This window comes from Pyxicephalus adspersus, chromosome 2 (genome assembly GCF_032062135.1).
Source record: "Pyxicephalus adspersus chromosome 2, UCB_Pads_2.0, whole genome shotgun sequence".
NCBI classification, from domain to species: Eukaryota; Metazoa; Chordata; class Amphibia; order Anura; family Pyxicephalidae; genus Pyxicephalus; species Pyxicephalus adspersus.
Genome location: NC_092859.1, coordinates 131,630,314 through 131,655,586, shown reverse-complemented (window position 1 = coordinate 131,655,586; position 25,273 = coordinate 131,630,314). Strand labels below are relative to the sequence as shown.

Below are 25,273 nucleotides of genomic sequence, written 5' to 3'. Positions count from 1 at the left end.
AAGCAATATGTTTTAGGTTTGTATCCCTGCTGCAAGATGCTTCACAATTGTGACCATAGCGGGACTTACAGTCAGTGACACATCCTGGGCATTGTATACCTACCTGCTTCCCGGCAGAGAGAAGACTTCCAATACCAACTTCTATGCAGCCCTGAGATGTAATGTGATGGAATGATAATAACTGGAGATGTAAAAAAGTTTTTCACAAGTCATGTATTTTAGATTTACTTGTTATGACCAATATGGTACCATGGCACACTTCTGTTGTCAAACTCCCCTGAAAAGAGAAAATGGTCATTTTGTCTGCTACAGGAGTGGAAATATGCTAAATATATACTTTCATGTTTCAGGATAGGGTTATCTCATACAGGAGCTACCTATTCCCATTGTATACTTTAAGTCTTAAAGCAATGCTGTTCGTATTTATAGCATGACATAGACAGTGAAGATGGCCTCCCAAGGGACTCAACTGACAGGAGCAGGAACTGCCAGGCTGTCTGTAAACCACCTAAGCATCCTTTTCTTGGCATTTGTACTCACTGGGATGGTGCCAGTTAACATTTGGCTCCTGGCCACATCACATTAAGAAAACTGTTTAAAATAAATTTCATTAGCCACAGCTTTTTCAGTTTTAGTGTGGTGCAGTTTGTGATTTCCAAATTCCCAATTTCCAGGAACACAATGATAAAAAATAGTAAATTAGCAAAAATAAGCAGGGATGTAAATGGGCTCTAAATGTTTAAACCAAACTAAACTGGAAAATTACTGATGTGTTTGTTCATCTAAACAGGTAATCAATATGGACAATTTGGACTAGGAGTATCCAATATGATGTAAATAAAAGAATAAGCATGGACTGCTTTCTGTGCAATAGGTTAGAATCAGTAGGAACTGCAGAGCTATAGACAGTTCATAAATATACAAATATTGACTTTTAAAATGCCTTCAAAACCAGGTATTGATCGGCTGAGTATTTGGAAGGTTCAATGATCATGTTGAAGGCTTAGGGGGTGGGAGAGTTCGCACACATTCAAATGTTGCAACTTTTTTTTTATCTTATACTCAGTTGCAATTATGTTGGGCAGGTGGGGTGCAGAGGGGTGACCCTGGGTAAACTAAGTTTTTAGCCTTAAGTAGAACTACAACCAACAGTTACACAGTTGCACATGCACCAGTGGAGCGATGAACTTATTATATGATACATAAAATTAGTTCATGTTCCGTGGCTTTGCAATTAAATTCATTAAATTTGCCGGCTATTTTATTACAGTTCATATTCGAAGTTGAAATTTTCAAAGTTAAATTTTTTCCCCATGAATTTGAAATTGTAAGAGAGAAAGTTTATCCCATCCCTATCAGTAAGATGTTTATTTGGATTAAAATATACTTTTTATTACTTTATTACCATAGTTTAGGTGTGTAATGTTGTATTGTACATGTGGATTGAAATTTTTACTTCTGTCTATTTTGTGATCCATTATATGCTCACTGCAATGCCCTTACTAGGCATGGTGGGCTGTGGACATGCTAACCACTTAATCACGACTATTTTACTATGTGAGCATATGAAATTGTTGAATGTATTATTGTTATCAGGCTGTATTAGAATATATCTACTTTAAATACATGATATAGTAGGAATTATTTATTTAGCTGCTACCTGAATAGGACTTTAGAAATACTATCATCAAACATTCATATCAAATATTCATATTATGTTGGCAGGTATGTTTAAACAAATTTATGTTCTTCTTTGTAGCTGATCCCAGAGATTTCTTCCTTATCATGGTTTACCACCATTGTGCCTTTAGTCCTTGTGCTGACCATCACTGCTGTTAAAGATGCCACAGATGACTTTGTAAGTTCTACCTGTTTTTTTTTATTCCCTATTAACTTGATGATAGCAGTTTGTAATTTATGTTGATTGATTGATTGATGTGCTTACTTTAACCTAAGTAAGAATTAAAATTGTATCATATTGTGTCTTTTATTGTTTGCCACTCATTTCCTAAAAGAGAACCCTTGCTCATCAAGGGGTTGATATTCTGACCACTTCTGAAATAGAACCTTTTGCAAGACATCAGAATCATGCCACTAAACAGGATTTGTTGGAGCAGGGAACTGCAAACTCCGGCCTTTTGGCCAGATACAGCCTAGCCAGTAGTCCGTTCCGGCCTAACGCCCCCCTGGTTGATCCGGCCTAATCCCAGCCGGCAGGGGTCGGCAACACGCAGCTCCAGAGCCGCATGCGGGGGTAGGGGGACATTCCCTCCCCTCCTCCTATGCATTGCGGAAAAGGGGGATTTCCCTTCAGGGTCGTTCCTGGGGGGGGGGGGATGGGGGGGGAGCCTTCAGTGCGGTACTGGAGAGGGAGTTTGGCCTAGTGTGCCTCCAAAAATGGCCTAGTAGCCAAAAAAGTTTGCTGGCGCTTGAGTTGGAGTGTTGTCTGAACAGAGTAGGAACTTGTTTTGTTCAGAATTCATTTTTATAATAATATTCTATAATGTAATATAAAGTATTTATAGCCCCTACTCTAAATCACGTATATGAAATTGGAGCAAAGAAGAAATAGAAGAGCTAGGGTTTATGTGTGTGTGTGTGGGGGGGGGGCTTGCTCTTCTATTTCTTCTTTTGCTCTAATTTCATAAAGTATTTAAATATTTAATTTTTTAAATGTTTCTCTTTTTGTGTATATTAGTTAAAGTGAGTCAAAGGGAGTTCAGCTGAACACTTGAAATGTCTAATACAGGTAGTCCCCGGGTTAAGGACATCTGACATATGGACGGACGGATGGAGCTTCCCTGCTCTCTACTGTACAGGACGGTTGCACTCGATAGGAGGGAGGGTGATCTTGGGGGGGGGGGATGAGCTCTTTCAGCAGCCTCTTGTAACTCTTTTTTGGCCCAGACAAACTCTGCAGTTGTTACTTTTTGCATATCAAAGCACAGCCTGCATCAGAAGGTAATGAATGTCTAGGCTCCATAAAGTTTTGTTTTTTTTGCTTTGTTTGTGATTAGCTCACAGTGAGGATTTTATACAGTAACTGAGACCACGCTGCCTAATAATATGTTGAGACAAACATCTATCCTAATTGCATTTATTAAAATAATGTACCTGTTCCGACTTACATACAAATTCAACTTAAGTTCAAACCTACAGTCCCTATCTCTATGTAACCCGGGGACTTACCTGTACATCCTTATGTATGCAGTGGAAATAACTTTTGTATTATAACCAGTATTGGAGTAATGGGAAACGTTACAAAAAATATATAGATAAATATTACAGGCTTTTCATTTTCCACAATACAGAAGCCCACTGAAAACAGTAAAAAATAAAGAACTTGGATCAAGGCAGAGAAAGAAGGTCTGTCTCCTTCCAAAGTACAGCCTTATAACAAGAAGTGACCATAAAACATTAAACAAAGATACAGTAAAAAATGAAGGAATCCTAAGATATATACAACTGTTTGCTTAGAATTCTGTGAAGCTTCTGATCACCTGCAAGGCAAATAGCTCTGCCACTAGGTGGCACTGCAGACTGTACTGTGATCTAATAGTAAGCCAAGTATAAGAGAATCTGAATTGTGAGAAGAGCCTTATAAAAGAGCCTTAAAAAAAAAAAAAAAAAAAATTAAAAAAAAACATATATATATATATATATAAAAAAACAATGATTTAACCACAAATAAAAATGCTAATGCATGACTAAAAATAGTAAAAACTACAATAATTACAATTAACATTGTTTATGCATACAGAACAAAAAAGTAACAGTTATGGTTTCCTGTGTTGTAGCTTTTTATACATATACCTTGATCCCCCCGTATATTACAGCCAAAGGCACTGACAGTAAGATCTTATTATCTACTTAAAAAATGGTTATAGATAATGAACTGTAACTGTATAGATAAGTGAACTGTATCCAGGTAGCATTCATTTACGCAAGATGTTTTTTGTATTTGCAGTTTCGTCATAAGACTGATAATCAAGTGAACAATCGGCAGTCTCAGGTTCTTCTTAGTGGCAGGTGAGAAAAAAAAATATATTTTAGAAGTTTGTGGAATGTATTTTAAAGTTATAGCTGTGTCACTTGTAGCAGGGAGGAACGAATATGAAGAAAATGACCTAAAATGTATTTAAATGTAAAGGATAATATAACACAAGTGAATAATTAGAATTAAACCAGAACTATGCACTTATACTGGATTGTTATGGGTAGCTGGAGACCAAATACGAATGTATGCTGTTAGGCACAGTAAAAATATTGTGCTGCCCTTTGTCATACAAAGTGTACTGCTGGTGACGGTTTTAAAATAAAATAGGAAAAAAACATTCTCGGTCACAGCAATCCACCACCTTGGCCTATAGATACCCACCTACTGTGTCATTTGAACCACCTTCCATTTACCAGTCCTGCTTGATATTTTTTGCATCCTCCTGTAAAGGAGACTAACAATGCATCAGATTTTAAAGTATGGTAACACCTTCAGCTGTAATATAAAAAACTATTATTATTATTAATATTATTATTATTATAGTCAAAGGTGTAACCTTCATATAGAAGGGCAAAGAGGTCACTTTATCATTGTCAAATTACAGGTTAGATCCTGAAGATCTTTCACAAAGATTTGACAGGGGTGTCCCGATGAACCCTGGTTGATGCAAAAAACAAATATTTAAGTTAGACAGTTTACATGTATGTATTTCACATGTATATTTTTATAGGTTTGCCTGGAATCTACTTTTAGAAAAAAGCACTTCAATTTAGGTTGTAGGTCAGACAGCAGATGCAAATGAGAACGTTTCTGATCTGTTAACTGTAAATTTTTTTTATGTATTTTTTTACGGAAGAACAAAGCCTGATCCATGATTCAAGAAAACCAGCAGGTTTAACGGACACTAGGTGCAGGTTAAAAAAATGACTAGGGGGCTTCCATGTGGGGGCCGAAACCCTACAATTACCAGTAAGACTCAGGTAGATGTGGCTGCAGAGATGCATTCTAGCTTGGGATAATAAAATGTACTTTCTCTCATGAAGGCAAATAAAATAGTCTATAAAAGAGCCAATTAAGATATTGCAACACAAGATCAATAGATCGTAATTGAAAAACGAAGGAAAAAGGCTTTCCTGACTCCCATGATTTAATAACACTGTGAATGAGGTGGTATTTTTTTCAGATTACCATGGAGTTGTTTGCACATAATCATGTTGAAATGTCCAACCATACCACTTATAAACGTAACATTTTGGGTTGTCTCTGTTTTCCAGAAGCCGAGTGTATTCACTGTAATAAGAGGTTATCTGTAATAGAGGAGTAATTGCTAGAATTAAATAGTGTTATCACAGTAGAAGTAATTATCAAATTACTTTGTTACTCCTTTTCTTTTTTCATTCATTCATATTAAACAAAACAAGGTTCTAAAAATCTGGCCGGTTTTCCTCCTACAAAAATTCTCATAAACCAGTAGTTGGGCACTTATCTGAGTAATATTGCAAGCTGACTAATTTATAGGACAATTTTCTGTTCTTTCCATAGTCTTGAGAATTTCTAGTTAAAGATGATTTGCTCACAAATTCACAGACTATTTTCCCAATACATTAAACATCTCAGATAAAGCATTGGATATATGTCTAATATTTGCTGTTCTTGTGATCCAACCAGGCCTGTCTGTCACATGCAGGTTTTGCCAAGATCGCTCTCCTGATTCATTCTGGCACTGAAAGTGTAGCAATGTGTTGCTTGGCATTTGAGCAATGCATTTCTACTCCAGTGCCCAGCTTGTTGCTGCTGCTGTCTTTTTTATGTTCTATGACTTCCAGCAGTCCTCTGTGCTTCAGCGTCCACCTGTGAACCCCCTCCAGTAATCCCTGTGTCTTCCAGCAACCCTTTGTGTTCCCATGACCATTCTCTGTCTTTGGACCTGATTTATTGAAGCTCTCCAAGGCTACAACTCCAAGATAAACTTTTTTCATGGAACCTGGCTGATCCGGCAAACCTGGAATAGATTTCTATTTGTTAGCAAACGTTTTCAATCCTGGACCATATCCATTCCAGGATTGCTGGATCACACAGCTTCATGGATAAAAGTGTATCTTCTCCAGCCTTGGAGAACTTTAAGAAATCAGGCCCATTGTGTTGAAGTGCCTCAACCTGTTACTTCCATTAAAAGCTCATCTTTTCTTATGGGTTGCTGTGTTGAAAACCTGGTGGGGTGCTTATGCTCTGCACTTTTTGGAGCTCCTATGAACTAATTTCTACTGATTTAAGTTCTGATAATCTGCTACTTGGGCGATTTTGATGACTTTGGATTTGATTTATGTACTTGGCAGTATATGAAGTGAACCTGTGTCCAGGATATGTACATTAACCTTTTTACCATATTCTGATATTATCTGTTTTAACAACCTGCAGAATCACACGCGTCTCTTTTGCTGTAAAGTTTCCACCTTTCTCTGCATCCCCTGCACAGACACTAAGGGATTGAGGAGTATGTGCTGCAGCCAATGAGCTTGTGGGGTGTGCTGGTAAAGACCAGGGGTCACGTAGATTCCACGCTTTAAAAGAATACCATATCACCTGCCAGGGGGGTGACCCGTAACAGCTACCTTTGTACTGCTTAGTTTAGTTGCCAATCACCATCTGCTTCAGCCAGCATTCAATCAGTGGAAAAAGCCATTCTGTTTAATAATATAATAATCTAATTATTATAATATAATACGTAATAAATTTTCATTTATTTGATGTTTTTATCAAATATCTAATCCAGTATTTCTCAAACAGTTTTCCTCCAGAGAATACTTGGAATTCTTTGAGCAATGAGCAGTTTGTGCCTCCCAGGTCAGTTACTACTGACACCAATGTTCTTTTTGGCTATCAGGAAGGGTGACATCCTTCCCACTGGCCACTAAGCCAATATACTGAGAGGCAAGGATATAGTATTTATAAAAGGGGTTCCCTGAAGGCCTGAAAGTTGTATGCCCCGTGTTAAAAAGGTCAAGAAACTGAACTGATCTAATGCAATAAAATTATTATGTAACTAACATTAGATGTTTTTCTTTTTGAACAGATAATCTACAATTTTCCTGTTTGCTAAAAACTTTTGTAATTGGCAATTTTTTTAAATTATGCAACACTGTTTTAAAAGTTGTAAAGCTGTTGCATTGTTTGCCAAAGTAATATCATGGGTTACTGCCTTTTGCTATTTTATTTGTGATTTTTGAAGTGTTTGACAATAGTTCTCCTAATCCTAAAATTCTTGTGTGATTTGTTGATGAATCACTCCCTTGGCTCTGTAACCAAACTGAGCTTACACTCTTTTGCTCTGTTCTTCTGCAAGATGACATTTCCCTCCATTCAGGATCTACGTGTACTCTACAAATTATACTTTAAGAGACATTAACACTGATTTTGTGTTCATTTTAGAGTGTGCCACCTGTGTCCGACTTGAAGCGCACATGAGGTACAATTAGAAATCCCAAAAAAGCCACATGGAGCTGATTTCTTGTTTTATGGAAAGTACTGTGCTTTCTGAAGGCACTAATTGCCAAGCTGTGATTTCATGTATGCCAGTAGATAACAGTATAAATCAGTATTGAGAAATACATTTAATTGTATCAAGAAGCTGTTATCACTTCCAAGGGAAAAGAACTTCTTTCCCATTTCGACCATGCTGTGTTTCCCATTTTTATGTAGCTGGGAAAGTTATGGTAAGATTAGCTAAAATGTTTATGATTTTTATTTTCATCACAAACTTCTCTTTAACAGTTTCAACAGTGGTTGGCATCTACCTGGTAAGACGATAAAGAGCTTAGTTTCTGCACGCACTACATGGTGTCCAGACATAAAGAGGAAGATCAGTGAGCAAATCCATGCATAAATTGCAGTGTTCATCACACAACCTTTAGGCATACATGAATTTTTTTTGTTGCTGTCAATCTAAACCTTTTGCAAGTTTGAAAGCGACAAATGTCATTATGGTCAGTATTAAGCGCACAGGGTCCCTTTAAAGTGGTGCTACTCACCTGTCAATGTTCTATCGTCCATCTTCCTTTCAGAGATGGTCTCTAGCCATATTGATTAGCCATGCTGGACTGGCGTGACTCCTGCGTAGGCACGCAATAATGCATTCATTTCTGGCACATGCTAGGGAAGCCTGGATTGCAAACCTTCCCTGGCACCAAAGCTGCCACTCCACATGCACAGCTCAACTTGTGGCCCAGAGCAATCAGGCAGGTAAGACACAAATTTGCAAAACGATCCTCATCTGTCCCATTCTGTAATAATGACCTGCCTGATCAGGCAAATCGAAAAAAACCCAAAATTGAATAAGGCACAATTTATTAGCAATTAGGTTAATAAGTGAATATAAACTGTGTGTATAGGGAAAAATAAGAGGATACAATACTTGATTTATGGGCCAAATGTGATTGCACACTGCACTACACCACATTTTCTTTCATAAATTCTTTTTATAAATTCATCTGGTGGCAGGGTAAATCATATGTGTCCTGACAAAGTTGGAAGAACAACACATGCAAGACTACTTGAACTATATCCAATTCAAATCCAAAATAAAATAACAAAGGCATAACAATGTTACTTTTGCAAACAGTGCAGCAGATTTAAAAACTTAAACCATATATGATAGATTTGCATTCTTGTATTATAGTAGAAACCATGTGTATACATGAGAGGAAGGACTTAAGCTACGTACACACTTCCAATTTTTATCGTTGGTAAACGAACGACGAACGATCCTGCACGATATCTGCGAACGATCGTATGGCACCGATCCTGTACCTACAGATAACGACACGATTGTTCAAAGATATTGTACACACGATAGATGCGATCGTTTGAACGATACAGGAAGTGACGTGCACCACAGGAAGTGAGCGAACGTTCGTTCACCGCGCATGCTCAGACCATGGACGATCACTGAACGACCGTACACGATAGATGGTCAACGATCGTCGTCCAATCCGATCCGCCGGTCCGGTCGTTCATTTCCAACGACTATCCTCGTTCGTCGGCGTTGTTGGTTACTTTTTTTACAAACGATTTTTGGCCAATCGGTCGTTCGTCGTTCGTTCGTCGTTCATTTCCAACTATAAAAATTGGAAGTGTGTACGCAGCTTTACAGTCTCAGAAAGTAGGTGGTGATCAGTTAAAAGTCCTCAATCAGTTAAAAAGAAACTTAAAAGGCATGAGAGGTCAGGGTTGTGAGGATAGGTATAGCCAAGCACAATTCACAATGGGTTTGTAATGTTCTATTCTAAAAGTAATAATTGTCTTTCTATGTCTAACCTATTTCCTTATGTTATATAGAGAACATTGCAGATTTTTGTTTAAGCTGTAATTGCTCACCTGCAAACCTGCCATTATGCAGGAAGGCTGCACAACAATGCTTTTCCTTGCCATGGTTTCCATGTTCAAGCCAAGCATTTAAAGTATGGTTCCCCAGCAGATGTGATAAGAAAACTGCCAAAACATACATTAGCTCTCCAAAGAGAATGCCATGGATTCCATCGTACAGTATGATCTGTTTTAATTACCATTAGTAAACACCCTTTATTAACATTATTTAAATAAACATGTTTAAATATATTGCCCAATGTGAGCTTTTTATTCTCATTGCGTGCACAATACTCCAATGTGAACTTTTGAGGAACTCTTATAGATTTATTCTTGATAAACATTCCTAGACCAGATGTTTTCTACCTATGTTATTATTTTCTCTATGTTTATTAGCAAATGCCATCTCTATCTCCAATATCATTTTAATCACATCATTTAAATGTACAATTAACAAAAAATGCAAACTAATTCCTAGATGCCCACAGCTGACTTATTGTTCTCCATTTGGAATTTTTGAGACTCACATCTGGCATTTCTTGTTTATCAAATCTGTCTTGGCTCGTATTTTGTAGTAACGTTTTTTACAGATGGATTTTTCTTTCTATTCTGACTTCTTTCTTATACAATAAGGAGAACTTGACATTTTTTATTAGATCAGTAATGTAGGTTTCATATTAAGTTATACTTGAAACATACATCTTGCACCTGAAAACAAAGACAAACTACCTTTTGTCTTTTGTGACCGTTCAAAATTGGGTAAATAATTGTAGACAGTTTTTGTTCTTTGCTAATTAGCTTTATTTACAATGAAAACCCTAAAACAAAAATAAATTATACAACATGAAATTTGTCCTATAGCAGGCAACAATCCATGTATTGTTTATGCCCAAGATTGACATTTTAGATTTAGAGTCTTAAAGGATTATGCCTGACTTTCAATATCTTTGTGGATTCCACGTTCAAAAGTTCTTGCCTGGTTCACCTTTCTGTCTATGGGCTGGTTGACAAATGTGGCAAAACTGTATTATATTCAATTTATACGCCTAACATTCGTTCTATAAGTCCTACTCACTGGACAATAAAAGCTATCATACAGCTCACCCCAGTATATCATGACAGGTTCTCTTATCAAATAATTTTTTTTGCACCACCCCAGCTTATCAAGTCAATATCACTGCTTGCAGGTATGTTTGCCTCATGTGCTCTCCTACCCTTTTAGATAATTGACTTATGATTGGTTATCTTCTTTTATTGCCTTCACTGTAGGGAGGAATATGGACTTCTTTTATATTACCAATGCACCAGGTGAATATGTGACCTTTTTACCTTTTGTACTGTTTCCCTGTGTGCAAATCTGAATGTAATTATTCTGATACAGCCAGCTAATTATTTAACTGATCTAGAAAATGAACGTCACGTCTAGGTTCCAGAGTTTAGTGAAGTAAATATCTGGACACCATATGCGCTTTAAACCTTTTCAAAATGTAAAAACAAAGTTAATTGCCAAAATGAAAAAGAAAAGCCCATTTATTTTGTGCATAGTGTGGAGTGCCAGTGGTTTGTGTACTTCGAGAGTGTTTTTTTTAAGAATGAGGGAAGTTACATATCCCCACCCATCTTTTTCTCATTACAAAGTTTGTTTTGAATTCACTACACACAATTGTTAAACCCTAACCTTACGGTGTCACGTGCCTCTGCATTTTGGAATGGATCGTATGTCAGATATATTCTAAAAAAAGAAGGTGCTGTTCATGACAATTGAGCAGATTCTATATATTTTTTTTAACTAAAGATTGGTGCACTTTAAGTGAACATGTGTCTAGATAATAATAAAACCATTAGTGTTTATGTGCACTAATACATTATTCTCCTTATCTAAAAACATTGTGGGGAAATTGATTTTCAAAATTCACATCATGGGCATTTAAAGTGTACCTAAACTGAAAAAGCAAAAAATCTCCAGGGGGAAGTACTCAGAAGAGAGATACAATGTTTTTTTTTAAGCTCTTACCTGTACAGCACATGCACCGTGTAGTTTAAAGCTAGGCTCCTCACACAGAGCCAGCCACCAGGGGTAATGTAACTTCTTTGCACTTGCAGCAGTTACATCATTCAGTGACAGAAGAGGATCATTGTCTTCAGGAGAATTCTGCCGTTGTGCTGGCAGTGAGGATGGGAACCTTCCATGCATGCAGTGATGACAGGTCCTGGACCAGGGGAAGTATGTGCCATAACCAGCAAGTATGCTCTCCATGCTATGCATACTTGCTCAATATGGCAGAAGGTCACCACCCATCAACAAGCTTAGTTCAATTTAAATCTTTGCTTTTTTTAACAGATATTAGCAGTCCACCGGCTTCCTGCTTTAAACAACCAGCAGATGTTTCTAAAGTGTTAGAAACCATCTAAAACCGAACTTGAGAAATATAAACTACATGTAAAAAGCATCAAGAGGGCTGAATGCAGGAATGTTTTCAAGCTCTAATAAGGCTCATTCACTGCAGATTGGGGTGCAATGCTCATCATAGGGCCAATGCAATAAAAGGAAAACTACATTGGGCCTCAGCATTTTAAAGCTCTCCAAGACTAGAGAATATAGATTATCAAGGGAGATTTTTTTAAATCATTTGCTGTTATGATTATGGGGGAAATGTTATGATTCTTGACCAGACCCAATTAAAAGTTTGCTGGATCACTCTGGTTCTACCATGATAGTCTATCCTCTTTGGTTTTCGAGAACTTTAATAACCAATAGGCCCATTGATTTCATTAGCCTTTATTCACACCAAGCCATTAAATTGGGGAGCACTAAATATGCTGCATTTAAAGACGGTGCAAAGCACATTAGGAAAATATAAAAAAAATTGTACTTTACCATGTTTTAGATACAGTGTACTTACTCTAGTATCATTCCAACTTTACTTCTTGGTAAGAACATGTTAGTAGTTTAATGTCTAATGTCTGGGCACATATTCGTTTTAAAGTGTATCTAAACATAAAAATAAAACAATAGCTTACTGTGCACTTGTTCCAACTGTGTCATTCTTGCTCATTTCCTAAATTTCTCCTACCTGGTATTTCTGCCAGTTCCTTAAAGTATATCTAAACTCTGGAACAATAATGTAATTTGTTGCAGCTTGCAGTGTCTGCATTAGTTCTACTTTCTGTCTTGAAGATAAATAAATCACTCACTGTGCCATATAAATTTAGGAGCAGTGTTATCACTCTAGGAATCAAGGGGATTTTGGTCAGCAAGAATCCTCTTCTCTTTCCCATCACTGTAACATCTGCACCATAGGACGGTATGGAATGTATGTATCATCAAAGACAATGCTAGGAGAAATTATATGATAGGCACATAGATTACAATGGTAGTACAGTAAGTATTGAGGAATGTTTTTTAAAAAAATACCACCTCCTACTAGGTACATTCTCTGATAGAATAAAAATATGTTTTGGAGCACGTAATTATCGTAAATTAACCTGGATTGGAGTGTACTAAAATTGTGCATGTTTTTAATTAAAGCTGTAAATTTGGAATATACAGTTTGTAATAGTAAAGTACTATAGTCAAAGGGTTTGTTCAGTTCTGCAAAGATTTGTTGTCCACATGACGTGAAAAGGTTACATTGGGCCTGATTTATTAAAGCTCTCCAAGGCTGGGAGAGGATACACTTTCATCAGTGAAGCTGGGTGATTCAGGCCCATTGTAACATTATGGGAGCACTGTGTGTAAGAGCAGGTTCAGAATTGTGCTATCCCGCATGTCTCCTTCCAGTTGGCACCTTGTCAGCCACTCTAATGTTTGCACAGCAGCACTGATACTTAAATTTTTATAAAAAAAAAAGCATCTGGCATCAGTGAGGGTACTAGTGCTGCGCACTGCCATCCCTATTCATTCTCTATGGGGCTGCCACATAAATGCTACCATGTAGTTTCTCCTTATAGGCCATGATTCCTGGCGTGAGAAGCGGTAAACTCCCCCCAACCTCACTAAAAGTGTGCACGCTCACTTTATTGCCCTAGTGTTGGTTTATATGTCTGAAATCTCACAAGACGTCGACAAATCCTTTCATAAGAGAATTTCAACTGGAACCAAACATACAGAGTAACAGGATGCCCAGGTCAGCTATCCAAAGCATCCCGCTCTGATGGTGAAGATGTTGCGCCGCTAGTTACTGCCAAGTTGCGGTCCTTGGGCACACCAAGGTGGGCAATATGAAACACGGTACCAAATCAAAAAGCCGAAGGATAGTGAAGGAAGGCCAGTGTCGAGGCAGGCAGTAAGCAAGAGAGGTCAGGTCACACTCCAAGGGTCAATTCCCGGGGATCCAGGAGACAGACACCAGTGACACAGGGGCTACTGCGGACACAGTGAACACAGGAGACACCGGAAGCAGCAGGAGGCACAGGTGACACAGGAATATAAACAGACAGACAGGAACACTGGAACAGCACAGGGAAGTTGGCTGGGAACCAACAGACTGGACAACGAGGGGTTAACACATGAGCTGGATCAAGGAAATGCTGTATTAAGCCACAGGTGTACAGGAACTAGCTCAACAGAACTAGGGGCTCGGCAGTCATGGAGACACGTTGCACGAACGATGAGTGCTGTGTCTGAGCTAGCTAAATAGCCAGGGATGGTTAGGAGGCTATTTCCTGATTGGTCAGCAAAGCTGATAAAGCTTGCTAGCGTAGGCACGCCCAGAGTCAGAACTGCCCACAAGTGCGGAAGAGAGGCGTCTGCACTTTAATAAGGGAGAGGTAAGTCTGACACAGCTTTTCTGATTAGTATAAAATCCATCCAATATCTTATAACAATGGGTGGCTCCAGTCATCCACTTCTGTCTTGCTTGACTTGGACTGTTCTCCATGACCTTGTTTTCCCTTGGGGACATTGTCACCTAGTCTCTCAAAAAGAGGAAACTAATTTTGTTTATCTCCAAAGATAGTCACTTGGTATCCTCATCATCAGACCTTGGTCATATCATGATAAAATACTTACCTGCACCTTTAGGCCCACAATTTAAATTACCATCACTCTTATCTTCTTTCCCTTTATCAACACCTTATCCATGAAAAATTATCAATCTAGTGAGTATCTCTTATCAGTCCTCTGAGGAAGCCAAACGGTGAAAAGCATCAGGATCTGAGACACTTTGAATGATTTTTCCATTGTTCTTTTCTGATTAGAATTATCAACTAATACGCTCTGAACTTCATTTGTGTTTATAACTTAGCCGTTTTCTGTCCATATCCACATACATCCTGTCTTGGACTACTTAAGCATAACTCTAGTAGTAGTGTAGTAGTGCATCAGTTTTGCTTTGATATAGTTTAATATTGTTATGTGGTGTCAATATACACTTATAAAGTTTTTATTGTATTCATTTTGCCTGAAAAAGCAATTTTTTTCCCACAACTCTTTACCGGGACTGGCTTGGAAACCTAGGCAGCAGCCTATTAAATGAATATTTGTCTCTAGGGGGATCATCTTGAATTGTATTATATGGTAGGCACATAGATTTTGAGCCCCTTTGAGGGACAGCTAGTGACATGACTATGGACTTTGTAAACCGTTGTGTAATATGTCAGTGCTATATAAATTCTGTGTAATAATAATATGGATCATGTCTTGAATTGTAAGATTATTGGGTGGATTTTATACCAGACTAGTTGAGTTTCTCGGCAACCTACAAGATAGGAGGAAGAGTCTTTGCGGCACAAAGTAGAGGTAGTAGGAAATGGTTTGCGTCATGTTGGATCCTTGTACCTTAACAAGACTTTAGAAGCCACTTCTTGAATTGTGTTAGATAAAGATGCTTTGTGAATGACTACATTATACATTCAGGAAAAAATGTGGTCCCTATATCCACCTCCTACTTTATTATGTACATCTTGAGGCTCATCATATTACACAGCGCTGTACAAAGTCCATAGTCATGTCACTAGGTGTCCCTCAAAGGGGCTCGAAATCTAATGTCGCCTTGAACGCCTTGTCTACAAAAGACTCACCCATTACCTGAGCACCAACTCTCTCCTTGACCCCCTCCAGTCTGGTTTTAGAGCTGCCCATTCCACTGAAACAGTCCTTACTAAAGTGGCCAATGACCTCATCAGAGCTAAGTCTCAAGGCAACTTTTCCCTGCTCCTTCTCCTTGATCTTTCCTCTGCCTTTGACACTGTTGATCACCCCCTTCTAATACAAATCATGCGCTCCATTGGTATCAGTGACACTGCTCTCTCTTGGTTTGCTTCCTATCTGTCTGACCGCTCCTTTCAAGTTTCTTTCAATGGTAACTCCTCCTCACCCACTCCCCTCCCTGTTGGTGTTCCCCAAGGGTCAGTCCTTGGACCGGTTCTCTTCTCTCTGTACACCTCTCTCTCGGTAGTCTCATATCCTCCTTTGGCTTGCAGTACCATCTGTATGCTGATGACACTCATATCTATCTGTCCACCCCTGACCTGTCTCCCTCAGTCCTGGATAAGGTCTCATGCTGCCTGTCAGCCATCTCATCATGGATGTCTGACCGATTTTTGAAACTCAACCTGGTTAAAACAGAACTCATCATCATCCCCCCCTCAAATTCCAAATCTCCCCCTGACATATATCTAACTGTTAACAACACTGTTATTCGGCCCTCCCCTCAGGCACGTTGTCTTGGTGTCACCTTTGACTCTGCCCTCTCATTTACCCCCCATTTTCAGAACATTTCCAGGTCCTGTCACTTTCACCTACGCAACATCTCCGCCGCAACAATCCGCCCCTACCTGTCCCCTGAGACCACCAAACTCCTTGTATATGCTCTTATCATCTCCCGTCTGGACTACTGTAACATCCTTCTCCCTGGTATTCCACTAACCCGACTCTCTCCTCTACAATCTTATCATGAATGCTGCAGCCAGACTCATCCATCCTTCCCTCCGCTCCTCTTCTGCTGCATCTCTTTGTAGTTCTCTTCATTGGCTTCCATTTCACCTGAGAATCAAATTCAAGCTCCTGTGCTTTGTCTTCAAATCCCTCCACAGTTCTTGTCCCACTTACATTTCTGACCTGGTAAAAAAAAATACTCCCCCAGCCGCTCTCTCCGCTCCTCCAATGACCTACTAATGACTTCCTCACTCATAACCTCATCACACACACGGATACAAGACTTCTCTAGAGCTGCCCCAACTCTCTGGAACTCTTTCTCCCCTCCTGTATCACTTTCTGTATTAGTCTGTCATTTGCAACCCCTATTTAATGTACAGCACTGCATAATAGGTTGGCGCTATATAAATCCTATTTATTATTATTATTAATAATAATAATAATAATAATTATAATGTCGCTACCTGAGTGATATGTCTTTAATACAGTCTAGGGTCAATTTTGGTGGCAAGCCAATTAACCCAACTGCATGGTTTTGGAATGTGGGAGGAAACCGGAGTACCCGGAGGAAACCCACGCAGACACAGGAAGAACCTGCAAAGACCTGTCCTGGCCGAGATTCAAACCTGGGACCTAGCGCTCCAAAGACCAGAGGGGTAATGGTTTACATTTTTAAGAGGTCAAGAGACAAGTGCATGCAATAACAAACACACTATAATAGTTGTTAGGAGGTTTGGCTACTAGGTGTTATCATTCAGATAGATAAATAGTGATCCCAAGATAAAAAATAAGGGATAAAAGGTAGGCAACTTAAAAACGGTGTATGCATTGCTCCTAAATAAATAGATTGACTGATGGTTTTTAATTTACTTGTATCTGTCTATTCACATCTTGTGTTATTATAACATAAGTTTAACAAAACATTTTTACAGAAAAGCAGGTCTGTGTTTTACATCTTCCCGAGTTGTAGCAGGACAGGTCATGCTGACATTTGCTGCTTATAGTCGTGGACTAGCAATCAAGCCAGGCTGAAAAAATATTTTTTCCATTGGTTAAACTTAGAGAAAATGATCCAGTATTTCTTGGAAAAAAAAAGTCATATCATTGAGCCTGAACCTGATCTGTATGTGGTTCAAAAGCTCAAATCTTTAATCCAGGCAGATTGAAGTCCTGGTATAGTGGCAGGGGCTTAACTCATTGACATTGCATTTGTTTATAAAGCAGAATATTGAATTGTATATATTATGCTGGCTTACATGATCTGAAACTGACAGATGAATAACTGGACCACACAGCTACTTTTACGCATTGAAGCAGCATTTGTTTTAATTGCAGAGTTCAGAAAAGGACGATCATGCTCTCATCTTGCATTGCAGGAATCAGCGAGTAGAATCTTCCATGCACTTAACTCTTGAATATTTTTAGATTTGTCTTTCCTTCCTTCAGTATAGTCCATTAACGAATGTTCTGCCTATGTTGTATCAGGATACATTGTCCAGAAGCATATCTAATGGAAAGGTTGTGTGGTGGAGTTTGCCAAGTATATCACATCTCATAATTTCCATAAAACCACATAGTTAACAAAACTAGAAATTCTCCTTTCCTCTTTAAAATTAAATTTACTTTTCAGGTAGTTATGGCCAAACATTAAGGTAAATACTTTATATCTTCTTGTGAAGATGACAGTGGGGCATACAATGTCTGTATACCCACCACTCTTTGAAGTGCAGCTGTAGAGAGACCATCTGTATATCAGTCATCATGACAGTGAATGAATGTCTGCAGAGGGTCAGCACTGTTTGAAACAGATCAGATCGCTGTAAAGGACACAGTGTTCATTCTATTAGTACAAGTAATTGCACAATATAAGAATTAAAATGATTAATGGTAAATAGAAATATTTTCCAATGACTTCATATATATTCGAGAGCAATTCCAGGTAAAGGGTGGAAGCAATTAATTAGCTCCTTTTTCCAAGTAAGCACAGCAAATATACTACAGTTAAATGTTTACTTTATTATTTTACCATTGGATTGTTTTATTCGGTACAAACATGGATTACACAGACTTTAAAGCTAAACTCCAGGAAAAAAAAAACTTTGATACTTTGATCTTTACAGTGTCTCCCCCCCCACTCATTGCAGGGGTTAATTGCTTATTTTGCCTAGAAGATGACAAATGGGGACAAAAACATACTTTGCAATTTGTTTTCATGACCTGCTCTATGCTTTGCTGCCCAATGCTATGCAATGTTTATTGGCCCTTGTCATACTGCTGTACATTGCAGCGGTACCTGTCCTGCTGAGAAGTTTTGTAACAAACAGAAGTTACAGCCATGTTACTCCCTTTTAAACATTTTGTAATATTTTATTAACTTAAAACAAAACAAAAAGCTGCTAGAGATCTAGTGAGCTGAGAACTTTCTGTGCTCTCAGCTTGTGCTCTGAGCATTATCAGTTAGTTCCTGACTCTCTGATTACTACAGAACACCCCAGGAACACCCTACAGTAAAGAAAACAGATGAGGGAGTGGTGTTCTGTAGTCATAAAAGACTTTCTGTCCTCGGATGACAATTTCAATCTTTTTCCTATACTGTACAGTGAGTAAGAATCATCACTCTTGATTATGACAAAATGTTACCAGCAGGACCACCAGATGAAAATAAAAAAACATACTCCTTTTGCTGCCAAGGGCATATCCTACACATCTTGTTATTGAAAGGGATTAAACAAATTTATGGCTACAGCAGCTACCCTGAGTTTGTTTCTCTTTGTGCGGCCTTGTCAGTAATAATTAGTGAAAGTGACCTGGTTAGCTGCAGAGCTGCCAAAAACATTTACGGGACTCCTTGGAGGAATGGCCGTTTCCCCTTTATGGCTTCCAGGAAGCCCAGGACTACAAAAACCTTCTCATGATGGTGAGTTTATGGACTTCGGTGTCCTCTGAAGAATATATTCCTGAAAGTACTTTGCACTGAGCACTTCCAGGTTCACAGCTGTCAAAATTCCAGCTGCAAAGCTGGCTAAATGGTTGATGAAGCACAAATTGCGCTCATTCTACTGGTGCAGAGGCCTGGGGACACGTTAAGGTCTGGCAGCAAAAGGGGTTAAAAAGGAAAACCAATAGTCAGAACATCCATGTACTAGTAAGCTGTTTTTTATTCATTGTTTAAAATTCATTTAAATCAGAAGGAGGACAGGGGAAGTGTATAAGTCTGAAATTTGTTGTACAATCTATTGTTATTATTCAGTATTTATATAGCGCTGACATATTATGAAATGCTTTACAAAGTCTATAGTCATTTCACTAACTGTCCCTCAAAGGGGCTCACAACCTAAACCATAGTCATTCCTACTATACCATACCTATCATAGTCATAAATCATTAACATAGTCTAAGGCCAATTTCGGTGACAGCCAATTAACCTAACTACATGTTTTTTTTTCTTTTCTCATTCTCTATCCTTCATCCCTAGTTGCTTTGGGTGTCAACCTGCTTGGAGGCCGGGATGAACTATTTATACTGGATATTTTTTTCTTTATTACTGTATAGCTTCTAGATATATTCAGACTTACACAGTTATTTTATGTTGGAGGTTTGAATAAAAATTGAAATCATTTAATATCACAGATTAGTTTACTTTAACTGGTAAATAGGAGCAGAAATATTTGACAATGAACATTCAATAGACATAAATGCCACTGCAATATTCTAGGTACAAACAAACTATATTGACATAGGATACATTTTTTAAAATTTGACTCAGTCATTTTCATTAAAAAAATGTGTGTTAAAATTTATGGGAATTGCAATTTAAACAAATTCAGAGTCCTAAGTATGGCCCTAAAAGTTTTGTCACTGTGCATTTACTTACAATAATATCAAGAAAAGACTTTCAGTCACCGTTCAATATTCCAAAGTACTTTATTTGACAAGCCTAAATTTAGATATTTGCAGGCTTTAGCAAAGTGTTAAATTCCCCAAAAGCCATCTAGGCAGAAATCTCAAGTGTGAAAGAACCTGTTTTATAGGGATCAAAATGAAACTGTGACTTTATTTTTATAATGCCCAGAAATCTTCTCATTAAATTTAACAAGAGCATGGTCTCTGTATTTTACTTCTTGCATAATAATAAAAAAAAATACTGGCTACAAGTAATGGATAAGTGGTCACTAATCCAAATATGCTTACTGTAACATTGATGTGCTTAGGATAGTGAGAAGTCACTCACCTTAAATAGACATTCAGGAGGCCCTTTTACTTTGTGTGCATTATTTAATCCTCCCTGCACTAAATTGCAAAGTCTGGCTTTCTATTTTAGTCTGTTTACAGCAGGCGTTGTAAGTCTATGATAATTATAATCTGTCTCAAGAGCTGTATGCCCTGTCTGTTTCCATGCAGAGTTTAATTCTCAAGTTGTTTATTGTGACACATTGTAAACCAAAGAAAATCCTTTGATTTGAAAAGTTAGGTTATTAGCAGTGCTTGGAAATTCGCTGACTTTCTTCATTGCCAAGTGAATAGCTTAAAAAATTTACTATTTTCACTAACAATGGTACGAACCTTTCTTTTAAAGGTTTCAATCTTGATATTAAAGTATTTGATAATCACGACATCTGAAATACAACAATATTGTAGGTCACTCTTTGAAATGTGGAAATAAATGTGAGACATTTGGCATAATGGTCAACCAGCAAAATTGTGTGTGTGTGGTTACCCTTTTATACTACAGAATGTTTTACATTGTTTATACCGGTTTAAAACTAAAATTAGTTTCCATATTAGGTGAAAAATGATAGGCAGTCACATCAAGCAGTGTATTAAAAACAGGAAAGAATACATCACATGTTATGACATTTCTGTCCTCACTGATATACATTGCAGGCGTTTATTGTCTCTTAACCTCCCTTGAAGTAACCCCTAGTGAGACTCGGGGTAGAAAAAAGTTTCTAAAAGCAGTAACCCCGAGTTACACTTGGGGTAGGTAATCCTATGGAAGGTATTAGTAAATACAGCCTTACCTGATCCGCCTGTGTCCCACATTGTCCATCGCTGCGATCTCCGTCTTCTTCTCTCTTCTTCCGTCCGGGGCGGGCCGGGAAATTCAAAAATCCATTTGTATTGCATTCAATACATAATAACTGTATTGAATGCAATACATTGGATTTTGTATGTGTAAAAGCAGTACATTGTTTTCAAGAACATTTATATATATATTTATTAGTATGAGTATAATATGTATTTTTTTTAATTAAAAAAATTAATATTTTTTTATTTTAAATATATAGATTTTTTAATTTATTCAATTTATTATTTTTACATGATTTTGTGTTTCAAACTTTATTTTACTCATACGAATATATCATACTGTAAAATAAATTTTCATGAAAAACAATGTACCGCTTTTAGACATATAAATCCAGAAAGAAATGAACCGCTAGGGAGGTTAAACCCTCACTACTCACCCACCAATCCATATCCCCCTCCTATTGTGTGCTACTTCCCCCTCCTCTTAGATTGTGAGCTCTTCTGAGCAGGGTCCTCGCCTTCTGTTTCAATGTTTGTATCTGTCTGTCATTTACAACCCTATGTACAGCGCTGCGTAATATGTTGACGCTAAACAAAAAAAACTAAATAATAATGTTGTTATTATTTATTAGTGCATTTATATACCCTGAGATACACCCTGCTGTTTACTAACCTGCAACTTTGATTAGCAGTCTGTCCCACAGTGAGGGTTTTTGTCTCCTCCTTTTGTTTCTAGCCCTACTTTTTTTTACTTTTTTTTTATATTACTTACTTTTTGCTGATTATTCTCCTATCCTGTCTGCTTTTCTGCTCTGTTTTTCATTAGGTCAGCTTGATCTTGTATACATCACTCCACGTATGAAGGCATGTTATGATCGTATGCAGACAGTTTTATAGTCTTTGAGCTAAGATAAATCCCTATTTAATTTCATTTTATCGTTTGCGTGTCTCCATGCTATGTGTATGTGACATCAATTCCATTGTGCTCAGTTTGGAATCCGCCAACCTTCAAACAATTGGTGCCAATATAAAATGTGATTTTGAAGACTAAGGATGGATTTCCCCAATGAATCCAAATTGCAGGGCTTCAACTGTAAGAATGTTTGCTTTACATGATAGTGGATTTTCAAGCCATTTCCTAATGCTAGTTCCTTTATCTGAAGTATTCATTTTTGTAATCAGCAGACTTCGTGGAAGTTCTGTAAATGCCTTCCATTATATGGACTGTCAGTAAATGAATGTAGAAAAGAAAAAAAACAGTATTATATCAATTATATAAACAGAATAACTATGAAACTGTGCACTCATCATTCAAAACATAACCAAGTTTACTATCTGCTGGAATATTTTTAAAGAAATGTTATGTTTGCAGTTAGGTCCATTAGCATTTTAAGGAGTGATGTGTTTTGTACAGTGTCCATTTAAAAAAAACAAACCTGTGAGAAATGCTTGACATTATCACAAATTGAGCAAAAGCTTAACACAGTAATTTCCCTGGGATGTATGTAAAGACAGAGCGTGACATTTTGAGGATAGCATTATTATTATTTTCCTATAATGGAAACAAGATCTCCACAGTATTGTAGAATTACTGGCCTAGATTATTGTCCCACATCTATTTCCGTAGGTGTAGCCCTCAACAAAACCAATATGAATTCCACTGAGTGTTATTTGTGAATATTTTGGGTGAAGTATGTGGATTTTATAACAGCCATATGAGCTGAGGTACTAACCTGGCCTTAGATAAAACAAACTTCGATTAAATCCTTGGCTCGGGCATTCACTTATTCCTGATGTAGAGGTCTTTTCTAGATGTGCTCACACCAGGGGTTTTCTGCATGAAATGATTAGAGCTTGGACTGTGCTGAAGGAATTTATGCTGATCACTCATTTTTTCACTTCCTTTCTTTTACTTTTTCAAATCTGCATCCTCACACCACTCTGTTTGTTGTATCTGTAAGTATTTTTGGTTTAATACATTAAGTAAACATAAATGAACTACGCTTTTCCTTTACTGAGTAAATCAGGACTTCCTAGATTATAGTTAACAAGTCATTTACAATTATTTCCAAGCTGATGTCGCCAGACCAATGTTTTCCATGCTTTTAAACATTGGAGAACCCCTTGAAATAACATTCAGGTCTTCATGGAACCCCAAAATATTTCTACTTGTATGGGCTAGTCTGCATGGCAGATAATTCTATTCTCTAGGCCAGACAGGGGTGTCAAACTCAAATACACAGAGGGACAAAATTAAAAACTTATACCAAGTCGGGGGCCAAACTTAAAATTTATTGAAAAAAATTAAGAAAGTTTACTACTTCATCCATACCTAACAAAAACAAACCCCTCTACACACACTTTAGGGTTGAAAAGACTAATTTCTATCTATCTATGCAGCTTGTGTGTTGTTCATCCTGTTTGTCTGACACTAAATATTACACTATGCAGTCTCTATTGGATTGAAACAAACCCAATGCCCCTGGTAGTCAGGCACTATGTGATCAATGCCTAGGCTTTGTGTCACATGATGGGTGTACAGGAATAATGTCTATGTATTGAAAATGATGATGTGACATAGAGATTCATGTGGATCCTGCCGTGTGTGAGGAAATGAATGGAGATTCTCTGTGCATGTTCCAGCACACTATAATAGATCCTCAGCCTAATACTGACTGTAAGTCCTCTCAGCTGTTTACTACAATCATAGAAATACAGTTGTGATGATTTAACCCATTGTTTTCCTGATGCTGGTACTGCCTGATATAGAAGATTCAAATTAACCGCTGTGCCTCTTCGATCATTTGCATGCAGAACTACAGTTACATTTTATTACTGTAGGTGCCTGTGATGTGTGAGGGCGGGGGCGGGGAGGGGCAGAGATATCTCACTTTCTGTTCCATAGACGCGATTAAAGCCGAGACTACAAATCCCAGCATTTATTGCGTCTATAGAACAGTCAGTAGAACAGAACAACTATGCGGGGCCAGGCATAGGCCGCTGGTCTATAGACGGGAGTGATGCCGGTAATTGTAGTAGCGGCCTCATTCGCTGCAATACGTAGTAGCGGGCGGGCAGGCCAGATGGAATTCCTTTTCAGAATTTATTGGGGGGGGAAAGGGGGGGGGGGATGAAAAAAAGGACCTTCCGGGCGAGAGTTTAACACCCCTGCTCTAGGCCATTGTGTGCCTGCTTGTATCAGAGCCATCTATTTCTTTTCTGCACTGGATTTGCACATTTGATTTTGTTTCTGTCATCAGGTTGTTTTACCATAAAGGTCCCTGAAAAACATCATATACAACCAGTAGTTTCCTCCTGCTAGTCACAGACAGCTTGCCTTTTAAAAGATTCTACCTAAAAATACTGGCCAATGTTATTTGCAAGCCAGGATTTAATCTGTAATATTATTTTGTCTGCTGAAAGCAATTCATTCATAAACAGATGGAGGCCTGCCTAGTAAAGAACTGAAGCACATTGTTAAATTATCTACAGTGCCAAAAGACCACACATGGGTTTCTCCTTTGTTCCATGTAGGTATATTCTGTCTGGGAAGAAGACACTCTCTCTTGTGCAGTTTGTGTTTAGCAAAGTCATTAGCTGCTGTCATGGCATCATTTAGGAACAGCACATGCTTTATTTCTAAGCCTAACTAGTCAAATACACAGTGGATCTGATCATCAATTATGTGATTTTGACTTTGACTTTTGTTTCTTTTGTTTACTAAAAGGGGCTGAAACAATGTGTAGTATATGTGGTAAACATATACTTATCATCAGTTCATACGGTTGTACAGCCAGAAGTTTATATTGAAGAGATGTGAAACTGCCTTGTATCCATAATCTTCTTGTTTTCATTCCACACTTAATCAGACAAGAAGAGGGATCAGTGACCTTTCAAGAATGCTGTTTAGTGGCTCCCCATTGTTATATCTTAGGCTGGGTACACACGTCAGATGATTCTCATCGGATAATCGCATCAGGTCTGATATTGGATGAGAATCTGACATGTGC

The 25,273-nt window shown here is 37.9% G+C and overlaps 1 protein-coding gene across 1 annotated transcript in view; it reads left to right on the top strand.

Annotated features, from left to right (window-relative positions):
* The window catches only part of ATP8B4 (ATPase phospholipid transporting 8B4 (putative)), a 144,417-nt gene that overhangs the window by 51,953 nt on the left and 67,191 nt on the right, over nt 1-25,273 (top strand). The window contains exons 6-7 of the mRNA XM_072399101.1: nt 1,760-1,858; nt 3,968-4,029. Of these exons, the coding sequence (XP_072255202.1) occupies nt 1,760-1,858; nt 3,968-4,029 (161 nt within the window). The remainder of the gene's footprint in view (nt 1-1,759; nt 1,859-3,967; nt 4,030-25,273) is intronic.